The sequence below is a fragment of the Phaseolus vulgaris genome, chromosome 7 (genome assembly GCF_051622355.1).
Source record: "Phaseolus vulgaris cultivar YP4 chromosome 7, ASM5162235v1, whole genome shotgun sequence".
Classification (NCBI taxonomy): domain Eukaryota; kingdom Viridiplantae; phylum Streptophyta; class Magnoliopsida; order Fabales; family Fabaceae; genus Phaseolus; species Phaseolus vulgaris.
Window position 1 is genome coordinate 50,767,385 of NC_143504.1, and position 16,721 is coordinate 50,784,105.

General features: G+C 32.7%; 2 protein-coding genes across 3 annotated transcripts; one reads left to right on the plus strand and one right to left on the minus strand.

Moving 5' to 3' along the window:
* Nucleotides 1-1,145: 1,145 nt before the first annotated feature.
* Nucleotides 1,146-3,999, minus strand: ABCI18 (non-intrinsic ABC protein 4). Its single transcript, XM_068637014.1, has 3 exons — nt 2,967-3,999; nt 2,069-2,356; nt 1,146-1,578 (listed from the first exon to the last, which is right to left on the minus strand). Exons 1-3 carry the CDS (start codon nt 3,459-3,461, stop codon nt 1,525-1,527), a joined length of 837 nt encoding a protein of 278 aa, XP_068493115.1. The 5' UTR covers nt 3,462-3,999; the 3' UTR covers nt 1,146-1,524.
* A 2,559-nt stretch (nt 4,000-6,558) lies between these two features.
* Nucleotides 6,559-14,684, plus strand: LOC137829967 (dolichyl-diphosphooligosaccharide--protein glycosyltransferase subunit 2). 2 transcript variants are annotated; one of them, XM_068637017.2, is made up of 19 exons: nt 6,559-6,800; nt 7,021-7,213; nt 7,352-7,441; nt 7,732-7,794; nt 8,024-8,093; nt 8,501-8,565; nt 8,836-8,890; nt 9,607-9,734; nt 9,820-9,935; nt 10,071-10,140; nt 10,695-10,799; nt 10,921-11,010; nt 11,116-11,264; nt 11,755-11,866; nt 11,945-12,028; nt 12,763-12,843; nt 12,924-13,148; nt 13,918-14,040; nt 14,327-14,684. In XM_068637017.2, exons 1-19 carry the CDS (start codon nt 6,676-6,678, stop codon nt 14,441-14,443), a joined length of 2,061 nt encoding a protein of 686 aa, XP_068493118.1. In that variant the 5' UTR covers nt 6,559-6,675; the 3' UTR covers nt 14,444-14,684. The 2 variants fall into 2 exon arrangements, 1 of the variants encoding a protein (XP_068493118.1); XR_016523187.1 differs by having other exon boundaries at nt 6,601-6,800; nt 10,695-10,826.
* The last annotated feature ends 2,037 nt before the right edge of the window (nt 14,685-16,721 follow it).

Here is a 16,721-nt window from a genome sequence, read left to right on the forward strand (position 1 = left end):
TTTTCAAAATAATAACATCACATAAGGTTTAGAGAAATGAATTTTGTTTATATTTGGTCTTTCTATTTTTAAAAGGATCATTTGTCTTTTAATTTGATATCTTTTCTGTATTACATTTTTTAAAAATTAATATTTCAAGGAATTGAAATTTAAAATTTCACTGTTGTTCAATTTATTAATTTTTATTTAACATTTTCGCTTTTTTTCAAAATTTCAAAATTTATATAATTTTATCTAAACATACTTACTACTTATAACGATATGAATCTTACAAAAATAAAATATAATATACTACCTTATTAAAATTAATTAATTATTGTTATTAGAGTATATGTTTTCATCAATATTAACGTAAGATAAACTGAAACTAATATAGTGTACCTTTCATGTATATAAAAAAATAAATATTAATACTATTCTTTTACGTTTTAAAACTAGTATTGTATAATATTATAATCTCGTAATTATGTATCTAAAGTAAATTTAAAAATTGTAATTTGTACTTATATAAAAAAACGAAAAATACTATTAAATTATTATAGTGACGGTTTTGAAATTGCCGGTATATGGAATGTACTCTGATATTTTAAGAAAATAAAGAACCGAATCATACCATTTAAAAATACAGACAAAAAATGCAAATTTAACCTTGATTTTTGTTACAATAACCTTAATTTAGATGGGGGGAAAAACATGAAAGTTTTTAGAAAATTCAGGAACTACACTAAACCATTTAAAAAATCAAATTCAACTTCATGAAAATAGATATATAAAAAAACTAATTTAACCTTGATTTTATTAAAAACTAAGTGTTCGTATGAATTTTTATAGATACACATGATAAAATAATTTTTTTATTAACTATTTTGTTAGTTTCAATAAGAACTTGCTTTTAATTTACCCAAGTTAATTTATTTATAATATAAACTTATTTCAACTTTTTTTGTTTTCTCTCTTGAGTATAATAAAGAGTTTAACCCATCATTTTCTAAATCATAATTTATAGCCTCAATAAATTGTAATGCCAAGTTGGGAGTTTTTGAATTTAGTGCAATCGTCCATGTAGAGAGCTACACAGGCAAAAAGCTGTTGGCCCTGTTGCACAAGTAACAAGTGTAACATATAGCAGCTGTTAAAAATGGATATTGTCAAGCAACACAACAAAAGTATATACCTATTTCAAGCATTTGGTATTCGGTTGACGGATGATACATGCATGACATTCGTAACACTCCCTTTGACATAAAATCACAAGCACAACTTAATCAAGAAAGATTCTTCTGGGGATACTGATTGGGGGTAATTCTTTTATAGAGATATGAGAAAACTGTTATTACAAACAAAGAAAAACATAAATATTTCCAGCATATTCTCAAGAGATCGATTTACTTGGTACTTGGCGCTAAATTCACTTAGGACACCTCTTTCTGCACAGATTCTTCCATTGTTGCTTTTCTCAATATAAAGAACCAAAAAAATCAGAGAATAATAAAAGCCTCGTTGTTAAAATGCTCATATATGTAATCAGAAGGCTGCCCATCCTGAAGCTCCCGAGGTGTTTGTTGAGGGAAGATTTTTCTGTAAATGCAAACAACCAAGAAATGTGAATGTTATTCATAACAGAGAAAACCTCTTGGTTAAACTGGGATGCTCCAGAATATAACCAAGAAAATTGCTCGTTTTTTATGTAGGAATCTAAAACTAAAAAATAAACGAATATACCAGGATTGTTATACAGAACTAATACAGTTAGTATTCTAACTGAATTAACTAAATGCAGTAGCACCTTTATGCGGTTATGCCTTGTGATCAAGGGAACGGTTACTTCAGATTTGGAGATACAACATCAAGAATGCAATGATGAAAAAGTTAGGTTAATCAATCCTATTAAAATTAGATGGATAAAGCATATAAGCTCCACAGAATGATCTCGTCTGAACAATCTATAGGAAACGATGTTGCTGTAAAATCGTGCAATGCAATAACTATTAAACCAAAAAAATTCAATTACATGAACCAATAACATTCAAAAAGGAAAATACCAAGTGAACGAGCTGGACTGGCATACCTGTAGTTGAGAAAGAACTGATAAAGTGTCAGGGGAATGTTTCACACTTTCATATGTCCCTTCGGGATCAGTAGCGTGACCTGTGGAAGCAATCCGAGCAGCAACAGGATCATTTGGTGGGGGTGGAAGAGGAGACCTGATTTTCCCAATCCCACTTGGTGGGGGAGCAAGGCTCAAGGTTTTTGGCTTTGGTGTTGTAGCATGCCCACCGGTTAAGCCAGCAGCTGAAAGCATGCCAGTTCCCCCAGGTACCTTGTGCTTCACATTAATCCTAATGGTTTCCCCGTCCTACAGGCCAAATAACAAACACAGCCTTGAGAACAAAGGAAAAGTCACGATCCACAGGGTAATAAAAACACACTGTTAAGATAAGAGAAAGTAAATTCATCAAAACTTTGAAGAATTGCGAAACAAAAACACATGTAGAAACTTATCTATAAACATGTACAGCAGAAGAAAACAAGAACATAGAATGTATTCAACTTCTTCGTAAGCTAAAATCAACTCAAGTACGATAGCTTTCTGAAGAAATTAAATGAAAAGAACATCTATCAAAATTAAGTGCATACATTGATCTTAGCTTAAGTCACAAGCTCAAATCAATTTTGGTTTCTATAAATTAATTCAAACTGACCCTAATTCTTGATCACAACATAAATATCATACAGTAGATACCAAAGAATATAAGCACAGCACAAACATCATCTCAGTGATCCACTTAGCCACAGCATTGAATCATGCTTGATTCACTAAAACTCAACAAGTAGACCAATAAAAAAATTACACTTCATCTATCCATCTCAAAATAAACTAATTCATGATGATCAGGATCGCGAATTACAGTTCCATTACTAAATCGAAACAAGCAGAGTGTAGAAATCGTGAGCGATGTAAATACCTTAAGCCTGTGATTGACAGCGGGGTGAATGTCGATCTGAGACTCTTCGGCGGCGGCAGAGTCGCCTGATTCCTTCTCGTGTTCGCGGCGGACGTACTTCTCGTGATCGGAGAGCGCGACGTTGAAGTCGAAGGCCTCGTTCCTCTCATTGAACCCTAGCCCGATGAAGGCGTGCTTGCCGCGACCGTCCTCGATCTTGAGGACGAAGTAGCGCGACGAGTCGAGGACCGGCTCCACCGCGCTCTCGCGCTGGCCAGGGAACACGAAGCACGCGGCGAAGAGGTCACCGGAGTTCGGATCCTCAAGGCGGATCTCGCAGCGGTCCCGACGAGATACAACGCGGATCCGCCCCGACCAGATCTTGTCGGACTGGAGCCACTCGCCACACTTGTAGCCGCCGGAGGTGGTGCGCGGCGGGATCTTGTAGACGGAGACCTCACGCACCACAAGGAGCGTGTGCTCGAAGGCCTCCTCCTCCTCCACCTCGAACGACATCGTTTTCGTGGAGGGAATTTGATTGGAGTTTGAGTTTGAGAGAAATTTAACGATAATTTGAGTTTGCAAATTGCGAATTGCGAATTGCGATTTGAGGAGAAAATAAGAGTGCGGTGTTGCGTCTGTGTCTGGCAAGGTCAACTGTTTGGGGAGATGCAGTATCGTAATCTCTTCTCTTCCTTCTTCCTATTACCAATGTGTGCCTTCTTTCTTTTCTTCTTTTGTTACTCTTCAATCCATTTTTTCTTTTCTTTTCTTTTAAGACAGCACCATTTCTTAAATTTGTATTTAATACTTAACTCTTCCATCTTTTATCATAATAATACAGCATTATGGTGTGGTTAAATTGATTTTTGAGAAATGAGAAATCCCAGTGATTTGGATATTGTACGATGCTTAGTGCCATTCATTCATTCATTCACAAAGGTGCCGGCTACCAAGTAGGAAAAGGACCGCACACGATACCAAAATATTTGTTTTATCTTCACATCGGATCACATCTTTTTTCATCTTTCAAACTCATTTTCTTCACAAACCCAATCCGTTAGGTTAAAACCATGAGTGGATCAAGACATCACTACTTCTATTTTTTTAAATCCTAATACTTTTTTATCTCAACTAAAATCATCATAAATTTTTTAAATCTAGTAAATAAATAAACTATAAATATAATATTATCTAAGTGAAAATATAAGGTTACTAGTATTAGAAATAATACATTGTTTATTATTTATTACTTCTTCATAACTTGTTTTAATTTTTTTCAAATAATAGATAAGTTATCTCAAATTTTCATGTATAATATTCTATCCAATAATCATCAAGACTTGTTCTTGCACGTCTACGAGCAAGACATTTACTCACCCCTCAAATTTATAAAAGTTAAAAATCTAAATATTTTTTCTCAATTGAAGTAAGAAAAATCCACAGCCCAAGAGTTGAACCGGATTTCAACAGTAAAATTTAGGGTTTTGGGTTTTTTTACTATCTTTTATAACTCCATTATTTATTATTATAATTATTATTATTATTATAATTATAATAACTATTATTATTATAAATATAATTATTACTACTATTATTATAAATATTATTACTATTATTATTATATTATTGCTATAATTATTATTATTATATTATTGTTATAATTATAGTAGTTATTATTATTATTATTATTGTGTTATTATTATTATTGTATTATGATGTAATTAAATTTTATCAATATTCAACTTCGGAGAGACGTAGAAGGAATCTTCACAAGTTGATTTTATCATCTTTTTAAAATAAGATAGTAATTTCAAGGTATACAATTTCACCTATAAAATATGTTTCACTCTATGAGGAGATTCTCTTATTTTCACATTTTTAAGCTCGTGATGAGATTAAGTAAACAACATGATTTTTTATTATATATTTTAATTAATATCAATTATTTGGATATATTTTGAAAACTTTGATATTAAATTTAAAAAAATTCTTTTGAATTTATTTTTTATCTTCAATCAATTTTAGGTTGGATATTTGGGTAAAGTTTATGCTTTTCTTCATGATTTTAATGAGTTAATGTCCATTGTCTTCATCCTTTCTCAATAACTAAAACAATTATAAAAAAATGTTGTTGGTCTTACATGAACTTTCTCGTGATTATTTACATGTTTGTTATTAGATTTAGGATATTTCGAGTTGTGTCTACCTTTAATTCCACTTGTTTCATCCTATTGTGTGTCGGGTAAGTCAACCTCTAAAATACTTTCTTTCATCACCTCTTATGAGTCTTATGCATTGGTATTTCATCATGATGACCGCAATCGTCCTCGCAAGTTAGTCAAATGGTATCACAAATGCGAACATTTTCACAACTTCAATCACAAAATTGACAATGTCCTACATTACATGGTTGTCCTCATCGATATGCTACAATTGTCTAAGCTACTCCCTCACTAATTTGGGTCTCACTTCATCTTATACTACAAAACAACTTGCTATCTTCAACAAATTTATCATCGTCAAAACTATAGTTCAACTATTTTTATTGTACACACATGTACATCATTTTTTGCCTTCAATCACTCCAACTCTCTTGACCCATTAATATCTTTCTCGTTCTTTTAACAAAAAAATGATTTTTTATGGCACTCTTCATTAAACCTCATGTGCTTATATACCTTAGTAAAATGGGGTGGTTGAACACAAGAATAAACCTCGTTGAAACAACTCACAAATTGAATATGTGGTGAGGTTCCTTAATGTTTTTGGGGGTGATGTTGTTCATGTTATCTCATTAATTGCATGTCACCTTTAGTTTTAAATAAATAAATAAAATCTTCATTCTATTTTATTTCCATGTTACGAAGTGGACTTTAAGTCTAACTCAACCCCATAAAATCGGCTCAATGAGGTGAGTTTTGCACCCACTTATATATAATGAATTGTCATCATCTCTAGTCGATGTGAGATCTCCATCACCTTTAATCATAGTTTTATTGGACTACAATTTTATATAAATCCACAATTTTAAATAAGATTTATCTAATTGAGTTTATTTTTGCCTTAAATTATATTTTACTATTAATGTTGTGTTTTCGATCATAGTACACAATCTAACTCAACTGAAGACGATTTAGTGCTAACATACTAACATAGAGTATACGGTCTAACGACACATATACCAAGACCAAAATGAAGAAACCACCTCAACGCATCAAGTTTAATAAAGAGGAAGGTGTAAAAAAGTTTGATACGAATAACATAAACTCGAGCGGACCTAATGAAGCAAAAGTCCAAATTACTTATTGAATCAAAATAAAAAATAAAATTTGAGTAAAAGAATAAGATAATAAAATCTCCAAAATTTTAGAATTTTGAAAAAAAAAAAACAAAGAAATGAAGTTTCCGATAAAATAAAAAAAAAATAAAAAATTTATAGAATTTAAAATACAATTTTGTTGAAAATTTATTGTTTCAATATGTTGTAATAAAAGTTTTGGGAAAAAAAATTGGAAAGGAAAAAATGTAAAATCAGAAATTACAGTGGAGTAAATGGAAGTTTTAAACCCCAAAAATTGTAAATTTAATGTGCGAAAATTAATTAGTCCTAGTCCAGTAAGCCATGGACAATGGTATATAAGCCGTTCCATAAACATTAGAGAGAGTCTTCCCCTCCCCTTTGAACTGTGGCTACTCTCTCTTAATCCGATCCATTGCTGTTACAGGCATGGCCACACAAGTGACACCAGTAGCAGCATTTCTTCTGCTTCTTCTTATTCTCCCTTTCTCCACTTCTATCTCTCACTCTCACCGATCCGCTGCCATCAACCTCTTCGCTACCTCTCCCGCAAGGTCAAAACATGAACCCTAATTAAACTCTCTCGCATTGCGTTCTTCTTCGCCGATTCCGTCAAATCTGTTTAATTTTCCTAAATAAATTAAAAACGCTCTGTTTCGTTGTGATCGACGGACGTGAACGGATAATTAGATTTGTGTTGCTTTCTTGAGATTTTAAAACGTTATGCGCAACTGAACTCAACGATTTTTTTTTCAATCTTTGATCTGTTACCAGCTTAGAAGACGCTTACGAGGCGCTTAGAGTGTTTGAGATTATCGGATTCGAAGAGAAGAAGACTCACGTGAGCGGGGACACGTGTCAGAAAGTGTTGGAAAATCTAAACTCGGCTTCCCCTCTCAAGGATTTGTTCTATGCCTTGAAAGTTAACGCCATTTTAAAATGCGATGTTAATAGGGAGGCTTTAAAGGTACCTTTATATTTCTGCGTGGTTGGGCATTCGTTGTCATCATTATAATTTGATTGCTGTTTTAGTGTCACTGCTTGTGAAATTTCTGTTGGTGTGCTGGAAATTGATGCTAGTTTTTTATTTTAATATTTTGAATAGGATATTGCTTCAAGACTTAAGGCTACTGTTCATGATGCGAGCACTTTGCTTGACATATACTACTCGATTGGAGGCTTGGTTCTTATAAAGGTAGTTCTCTGGCTGCTGCTTTACACTGTGATCTCTGAGGTCTATATTACAGGGTTTTTTTTATTGGATTCCTTAGGGAGTATTGGCGCATTAATGAAGTTTATTTCCTATTCATCCTTTCTGTATGGTTTTTGAATATGCCTAATTTTTTTTATCTTATGTTATGTTTTAAGTAGTGGATGCGGTATTTTGTTTAAGAAAATGAAAACTGTGATTTGTGGATTGCAAACGTTATAATAATTTGTATGATGGTGCTTATCTGCTTTTGTATGCTCCTTCTTTGTACACAGGATCAGGATTCCAATGTTGATCCGTATCTTGCTCATGTTGATGGGGTTTTTCAATCAATCAAGGTTTGTGTTATTTTGTTTTTTCTATTAAATAAGATAAGATGAGCACTAGATTTGTTTTATGGTAACTACTAATTTGACCTCATCTGATATGGATGATAGGAGATGATACAGGCTTCCATATGAGATCATCACCTTACATATTAGTTTCGCCTGTATGCTACATCAATTAATATTGTTGTAACATTTCCAATGTGATTTGCACATTTATTTTGTCTTTCATTGTGGGCAGGCTCTTAGTCAAAGTGATGGAAGATGGCGCTATAGTTCTGATAATCCGGAGTCCAGTACCTTTGCTGCTGGTAATAATTTTCTGTGAAATGTATTTGTTAGAATCATGTGCGGTTTATGTATCATATTTTGAATGAGTTCATGTATCACATGTTAAACTACATTTAGTATTATAGGAAATAGTATTTAGGGAGTTGCATTCATTTACTCACAGCCTTGGAATTAGTAGCAATTTTGCACAGTGGAAGACCAAATCCCGTCTTCATTCTCTAGATTCTATTTAAAATACTCCCTTCTCCATTTAACAACTGTATCTTTATTTAATCTTCCCCTGAACCCCACAGTACTGATACTTGATTTATCCCTTATATGCTATTATGCCCGATATTTTCTTTGCTGAAGCTAGTATCATGAGATCCTTGGGAATATTGCTGTAGTTTATCCATGCTAACAATTTATCTCATAATATATTTCACAGGATTAGCAATTGAAGCACTTGCAGGAGTGATTTCACTAGCATCTTCCGAAATTGATCAGTCTAAGGTAAAGTTATGGATCATTATATCATTATGTTTGTAATAGGTTTCATACATTGTCCCGAAATTCATGCATGCAACATTATTTGCATTATAACTAATTAATATGTTGAGGGGCATTGCACGAAACTGAAGTTAAACTTGCTAGTGTTGCGCCTGCATTTAGCTGATAATCTATTTTAGCCTTTGTTTGTTATTTTCTAGCTTTTATGCCTGTTGCTAACATAATTTGTTTTGGCTCTTCTATCAATTTCTCATGTTAGCTCCATATTGGCAGGTCAATATAGTGAAAAAGGACATAGTAAAGCTTTTTGATTTCATTGAGAAATATGGTATGTGTAGCTTTGCTTTTGCTTCATTTAAAATGATTTCTGTTGATGTTCATTTTAAATGTATAATTCCCTGGCATGGGTTGGCAATTCATGGCACCCTTGGTCTCAATTTATAGAATTTGTTCTTTTGTAAGTGGTGTATGCCAAATTTATCCTTATGTTAGTGCTTTTGTGTTTTGTCAGATTTTGTTTATTATTTGGTCTTTTTTTGCTGCTTCTATTTTGGGCTTAACAATTAATCAAGTTGCACTCACCTGCTTAAGAGCCGATGTATCATAATCTTGCAAACACTATGGATGTAAGCTTTCCTTAGAAGAAACTTCTAGAATTGAGGGTTTCTGTTGAGTTATCTATTTCTGTCAATGGCTTGTGATGAGGCCTCCGTATTATCAATAAATTCAGTGTCCTACATTTTTAAAATAAGTAGCCCGAAGAGAGTAGATGTATCTCTTCAAAATGCTTGAATCTTGAAGACCTGTTTCTTGTGACAATCAAATTCTACATATATCTATGTAGGGTTGTGATTGTTGTTGCATGTTTGCTTCAGTGCATCTTTGTTCTGCAGAGTAGTATTTTCCATCAAATGATATAATTTGCTTGAAGCTTGTCTTTTTTATCCAGTCCCCCTTTTCTGGGTATTGCATTTGCATCACCGCACCACTCTTTATTCATTGTACTTCATATTAGACTTAGATGAACCTGTTGTCAATTTTCAGATGATGGAACCTTTTATTTTGATGAAAAATTTGTTGGTGGAGATGAGCAACGGGGTTCTCTTGCCGCAACTTCTTCAGTTGTTAGAGGGTTTACTGCATTTGCTGCTGTAACTTCTGGAGAAATAAATGTATGTAGATTGTAATGAAATTGCTTGTATTTTTTTTTTCAATCTGTTTCTGGAATTTATTGCTTATGGGCTTTGCATTTTCCAGCTTCCAGGGGATAAAATATTGGGTTTGGCAAAATTTTTCTTGGGCATTGGAATCCCAGGAGATGCCAAGGACTTCTTCAATCAAGTTGAGTCGTTAGCTTTTCTAGAGACCAACAGGCAAGTGTTTTCTTAGAGCAATCTTATTTTAAATGGCATCTTTATGGAGACATTTCCTTTTTATTTTTTCTTTATTGATATCTTGACCTCATCATGTTCAGTTACAATGTGTAACTTGGATTTCTTATGGTGTAGGATTTCCATTCCATTGATATTGTCACTCCCCGAAACAGTTTATTCATTGACCAAGAAAGGCCAGCTTAAGGTATGTAACTAAGTAGTGTGTAGAATCCTTATTTTGTTAATATTATAATTTTTAATTAGTTTTTTCATAGAGATTGTATTGTATTATATAGTGAACAGTTGACTGGGTAATCCCAATGCCTTATCATGACTGTTGACATTTTTGTCTGACAATAGGATAGTAGAAATACAGGGTGTATAATAATGACCTAGTAGCTTTTTGATTGTAGTCCATTTTTGAGTCTCAGCTGTTCTGCAAGCCTCTTGTTCTCCGTGCTGTTAATGATTCTAACCTCTGAAAAAATTAGCAAAGCAGTTCATAGTTCTTATTAGGTTTCCTTTTTCTCTATATAATAATTGTTATTATTATTAGCCATTAATTTTCATCTCCATTAATATCTCACCCATCCTCATTAATATTTGCTTCCCTCAGCCAAACAATTTTACTTTTTGTTGGGGTCTCTTTGCAGAATTAAATTAGCGATTGTGCAAAACTTCAGCATTTGTACACCACTTTTCAGTTTTCATTAGTGTTGTTGACTATATCTGACAGATTTCTATTAAAAAATTAATCAGGTTAAGGTGAATACAGTGCTTGGTTCAGCTGCACCACCTTTAACAGTTAAGCTTGCCCGTGCTTTTAGAACTGGTGCAAAAGATTCAGCTATTATTGACAGCAAGGTGAGTGATGAGTCAACCGCATGAGGGGTGAGGCTTGAAAATATTTTTCTCCCTGACTCAATCATTTAGTTTACTGGGGTAATTTTTTTATCTCTGGTAACTTCTACTTTACATTACACAGGAGCTCTGGTATGACCAAGAAAGTGGATTTCATGTCTTGGATGCTTTCCCTAAGAACGTGGAGGTGGGAACGTACGTGTTTGTTTTTGAGGTATTCCTGTTTATCTAATTTAGTTATTAATTTTTCATTTTAGTTACATCAAGGTATGTATATTTGTATCTACCTATCATTATAATATTTTACCCGATTTTGTAGATTGTGCTTCATGATTCTGGCAGTGAAAAAGTTTATGCAACTGGAGGACAAATTCATGTACCAATATATGTCACTGGGTTTATTAAAGTCAGCAATGCAGAAATCACTGTTGTGGACAGTGATCTTGGGCGTGCCCAATCCCAGAAAAAGTATGTAGTTTTGGTTTTGTATCCTATTTCAAGATATCTATGATGTTTAGGATCCTTTTGATTTCTGATTCGTATTTCTGTCATGTGTTTGAAGTCTGAACTGTTGCGTATGAATTCACACCTATGCTACATTTTTTATTTGGGCAATTACTTCTTACACCCAATCAAATTTGAACCTGCACTCGATTTTTATGTGAAATGACAAAGATGACCTTAAATAAAAGGGGAGGTGCGCATAAAAATACATTCCAGAACCCTCTTTCGAGAAGACTTTTCTGGATTTGGATTTCTGGGACACTTTTTTGGATTATGGAATCCTTTTTCTGGAATTTGTTTTCAGATTTTGTTATCTGGATTTTTTTTTTCCAGAATGTAGGTTGGTGGGCTAGCTCGTCGGGTCCGGGTCACTTTGCCACCCCTAATTTTTATTTATAACTTTTGTATGGATTTGATTTATTTTTTAACTTTCATTTATGTTTGACCTATCTAGGCTAGATTTGGCTGGAAATGATGCAGTTTCACTCTCAGCTAACCACTTGCAGAAGTTGAAGTTTTCTTTCCAATTGACAACACCTAATGGTCATGTTTTTAAGCCGCATCAGGTTTGTAGTTGCCTCTTGTATCTTCCAAATGGATGTATTTTCAATGCTATGTTTATGGAGGTTTTTGTTGTTTTTCAGGCATTTTTGAAGTTGAGACATGAGACAAAGATTGAACACATCTTTGTGGTTGGAAACACCGGCAAGAAGTTTGAGATAATTCTTGTTAAGTATCTCGTTACAAATTATTTTATTATGTGGGTTTTAAGGTCTTTCCTTGAGTACTTGTTAAGTTTGTTACTATTGAAGATCTTACATTGCCTAGAGATATATAAAATAAAGTATATAAGTGTAAAACTTATTTTACAAGCTAGTTTAAAACTGGAGTTAGATTTAAAGTCCACTTTCTAATAGATTGTTAAGAGTTTAAGTATAAGTTGGAGTCCCCTGTTGTGTGGAAATGAACAAGTTGAGCAACATATAAGTGAGAAAGACCCACAAATCTATTGTGATTAGATTTTGGGTTGAGGATATTATGTTCTTGTGTTGTTGGCTTGTGGTCCATTGGTGAATATCTCCCCACTGTTTCCCCCCCTCAGATTGCCCAACAAGAGTTACATTATCATCAAATATTAAATCATTGCATTCACTTAATTTGTTATGGTGTGTATATCATCCAATGTTATAATCAAGATGCAAGCATCATCAAACGGAAAAGTTTTATACTGGTTATAACATATTGCAGTTTTAATCACTTGTTAGGCAACATCAACATTTTTATCTTTTAATCTGGAATTATTGACCAGCCTTAACTGCTTTTGAGCTTGGCTGAGATACAATTGCTTATCATTTTTTGTTTTGCACTTTTAAATCGGGAATACTGAATGCTGTGACATTAATTTGATTCTCATTTTCCTCCAATGGTGTTCTCTCTCTTACATTGTTATTTTGGCATGTAGGATTTTCTTGGCTTGGTGGAGAAACTTTTTTATCTGTCAGGCAGATATGACATTGAGTTGACTGTTGGTGATGCCGTCATGGTATCTTGCACTAGTCCCCATTTTTCAATTTCCCCTTCTCCCAGTCTACTGTGAATCTGAATGAAAATGCTATATTTCAGGAGAACTCTTTCTTACGGCTACTTGGCCATCTCGATTTAAATCTTCCAGAAGCACCTGAGAAAGCAGCTCGTCCTCCATCCCCACCTGTTGACCCTTATTCAAGATATGGGCCGAAAGAAGAGATTACACATATATTCAGGGTTCATGAAAAGAGACCACCCCAGAATCTTTCTCTTATTTTCTTGGGTTTAATCCTTTTGCCAATCATTGGCTTTTTGGTTGGGGTAAGTCTCACTATAACTCCCACTACAAAGTGGCATAAATTGACTTGTTTCTATTTAAGAGAAAATACATTAGAGATAAGAATGGCAAAAATAATAGAATGGAAACAGAAAATGTGGTGTTGTTAAATGTTATTTCTTTTATGGTGGTAACAAGCGCTGGAATGAAGAAAAGTTGTCTTTTTGGAAAAAGAAAATTACGCCAACTGAATAATAGCAATAATTCTTTTGATAATCTTAGTTGTGGACAATGGAGACTCATTGAGTGGTCTATCTCATTTTATCTTTGCCGATTGAGATATGTTCCTGACTCGCAAGTGATGGTTTACAAAGGGAAAAGGGTATTCGTGGAACACTCAAAAATGTATTTCAAATTTAGAGTGTTTACTTGAGTCATGACTTTGAGGATAATTTTGTAAAATGCTATCATGTAATATACGAAAATGTTGATTAAAACTTTCACGACTTCCCATAGTTATATGTGTATGAAATTAGGCCTCTATGGGCCCCTAGTCTGATGCTTAAGGTTGCTGACGTTCAAGTTATCGTCAGTCTAAAGGCTTGGTCTACTACACGTGGCAACTATATATTGATAGGTAGATTACATTGCTTCATATGTATAGAAGGTGGGAGTCAAAGTGTAAATGATTATTTTGGCACTTACATTCAGTTTTGCACTAAAGTGTTGCTAAGCTGCTTTGTTTTCCTTTGATTACGTCTATCTTCCTTTGTGGTAGTCATTGTTTTTTACTCTCTTTTATGTCATTGGCAGTTATTGCGATTGGGAGTGAACCTAAAGAATTTCCCTGGTTCAACAGTACCAGCTACATTTGGGATCCTTTTCCATGTTGGTATTGCTGGGGTTTTGTTACTTTATGTGCTTTTCTGGTTGAAGGTACGTCCCCTCTACATTTAAGTAACATTGTTAAATAATCCAATTAAGTATGAAGTCAGGTTCTTTTGTTATGTGGTGGTATTTCATGGAGAAGGAATTTATTTTTAATCAGAAGTGTTATATCCCCTGAAAATACGCTTAACTGGTAGAGCCGATGATATTGATTCGTAGTGGTTTTCGTTGGGACTAGGTTAATGTGCATTACATTTCTCCTGGCACGGCAATATTATCTGTTTGTTCCAACTTTTCCCTCTGAAATCTTTATCTCGTTTTTGTTCGTGTGCAGCTGGACCTGTTCACTACACTCAAGGCATTTGGTCTTTTGGGAGCTATTCTGATGTTTGTGGGGCACAGAATTCTTTCTCATCTCGCTTTGACATCAGCCAAATTGAAATCTGCATAAGTTGGACGACAAATAATTTCTATTTTTAGAGACAACGAGAATGAGTTTTTCCATTAAAGGAATGGCACTAATCCAATTTTGTAGGACCATTGTTGAATTATCTAATGACAAATGACCAATTTAGAGAGGTGAATTGTATCTTTTCGAGAAAAGAACTAAATTATATTGCAAGAGAAAAGTGACTATATATATGGGTTTATCCTGGTGAACCACATTGAAAAGAAAGGATTTTTATCATCAATGATGCAATTTAGATAATTTATTACGGATATGGGATAAAAAAATAATTTATTATAAATTTGGACAAGGCGTATCTGGTCGAAATGAGTTCATATAAAAGAAGCCGTGTCAGAGTCCATACTTTTTATTCAAAAAAGTGGTTAACGAAGAAATCGTGTCATAATTATAAGATTTTAGTTGAAATCAATTTATGTAGAAGTTGTATCGTGCTTATACAATGGATTGTGATTAAAGTTAGACTTTATGTTTAATTAAAGTTGAATTATGTTAATAAAATTTTATTTAAAATTAATATAATTGAAGTTGTATTCCTCATGCATATGAAATTTATAAAAATACCATTTATCTATGACTTCAGTCATTTGAAATTTATAGTTGTGTATGTAAAACATGACTTTAACTTTTTGCTAGAAAACAAATCTCAAAAAATGTTTGTTTTTTTAAATAGAATAATTAATTAAATTCTTAAAAATATTAAAAAAATTTATAAATAAAAAAAAAAAATCTCAAAAAATGTTTGTTTTTTTAAATAGAATAATTAATTAAATTCTTAAAAATATTAAATTTTTTGATAAATTTTGTAAGAAAAAACTTCAAATGATCACCAGTCTTCATAGAGAGTTCGGCTTGAGACACTTGAAAGTTGTTTGAAATGGGTTAAAAAAATTCTGATTGTCAAATTTCAAATGAGATTGGAAATACCAAAATTTTAAAAAATAAATTATTTTCTAATAATTTTTCATATTTTTAGTATTTTTGAGACATTTTTTTTTTATATTTTAGGTTCTAGTTTAAGTTTTCAGTTAGGATTTTAACAAATTTTTTTTATTAATCTTTCAATTAAAAAATAACTAAATATTTCTTAATTTCATAAAATTTGTCAAATTAATAATTTAATTAATTATTAATTTTTTAAAAACCTTTTTTTTTTCAAAAAACAAAATAATTTAGCAAAGCTAATGTCGTGCTTTGCATGCATGATAACTTCATTTGTATTAATATTACACGGAAGTTATGCCAACATGACACAATTTTAGTTAAATGTAAATTTCAAATTTAATCAAAGTCGTGCAAGCATCCTACACCTTCTGTACAAATTGATTTCAATTAAAGTTGTGGACTAGTGACCCAACTTCTATGTTGATCACTTTATGAGCGGAAATCATATGTTTATGTTACGACTTTTTCGCATGAAGTCATTTCACTAAGACACGACTTGTCTAACATAGATTTGTCAAACCATAAAATATATTAGAAGATTATAAAACATATTAACATATATGACAATATTACTAATTTTTTTTGGATATTACATTATGTATCCCAATTCTTCATGGCTTCTTTATAATCCTTTCCTTAGGTAAATATTACATTTTTGCCATTTCTTCTGTTTTTCTTGGGTTTATAAGTAATAAGGTCTACTAGAGGAATTTATCTCGATTAACAAAAGTGTGCTTTGATGTTCTTCAAGAAATTGGTTTATTGGCTTCAAAACCTTGTTTTACACTAATGGATCACAATCAGGATCTTCATAAAGCTTGTTGTACCTATTTTTGAAGATATTACAAAGTATAGAAGACTACCATGGCTAAACATATGGTAAGCTAAGTCAGTCACTTGAGTATCCTATTGCTATTTATTATAAAATAGCTTTTATGGCATTGAAATGCATTAGGGAAAGATCTCTTCTTTCCAACCATATCAGACTTGAAGGTTACAAGTTACACATATTCCAATTGGAGTTCTTGTATTGATTCTCAAGGTCCTCTTCTGGTTTTTGCTTCTTCTTAGCACAAGTTTTGATATCTTGGAAAAGCAAGAAAGAATCTATTGTATCCATATGATCTTTAGAAGGAGAATATAGAGCTATGACTCTAACAACTAGTAAATCTCAATGAATAATTTATCTTTTACAAAATTTTGGTACTTTATCACTTTTATGTGATAATTAATCAGTAATAGACATAACTACTAATCCTGTTTTACACGAAAGAACCAAAAAATGAATTGTCTTAAATCAGACTTCATATGACGCCTA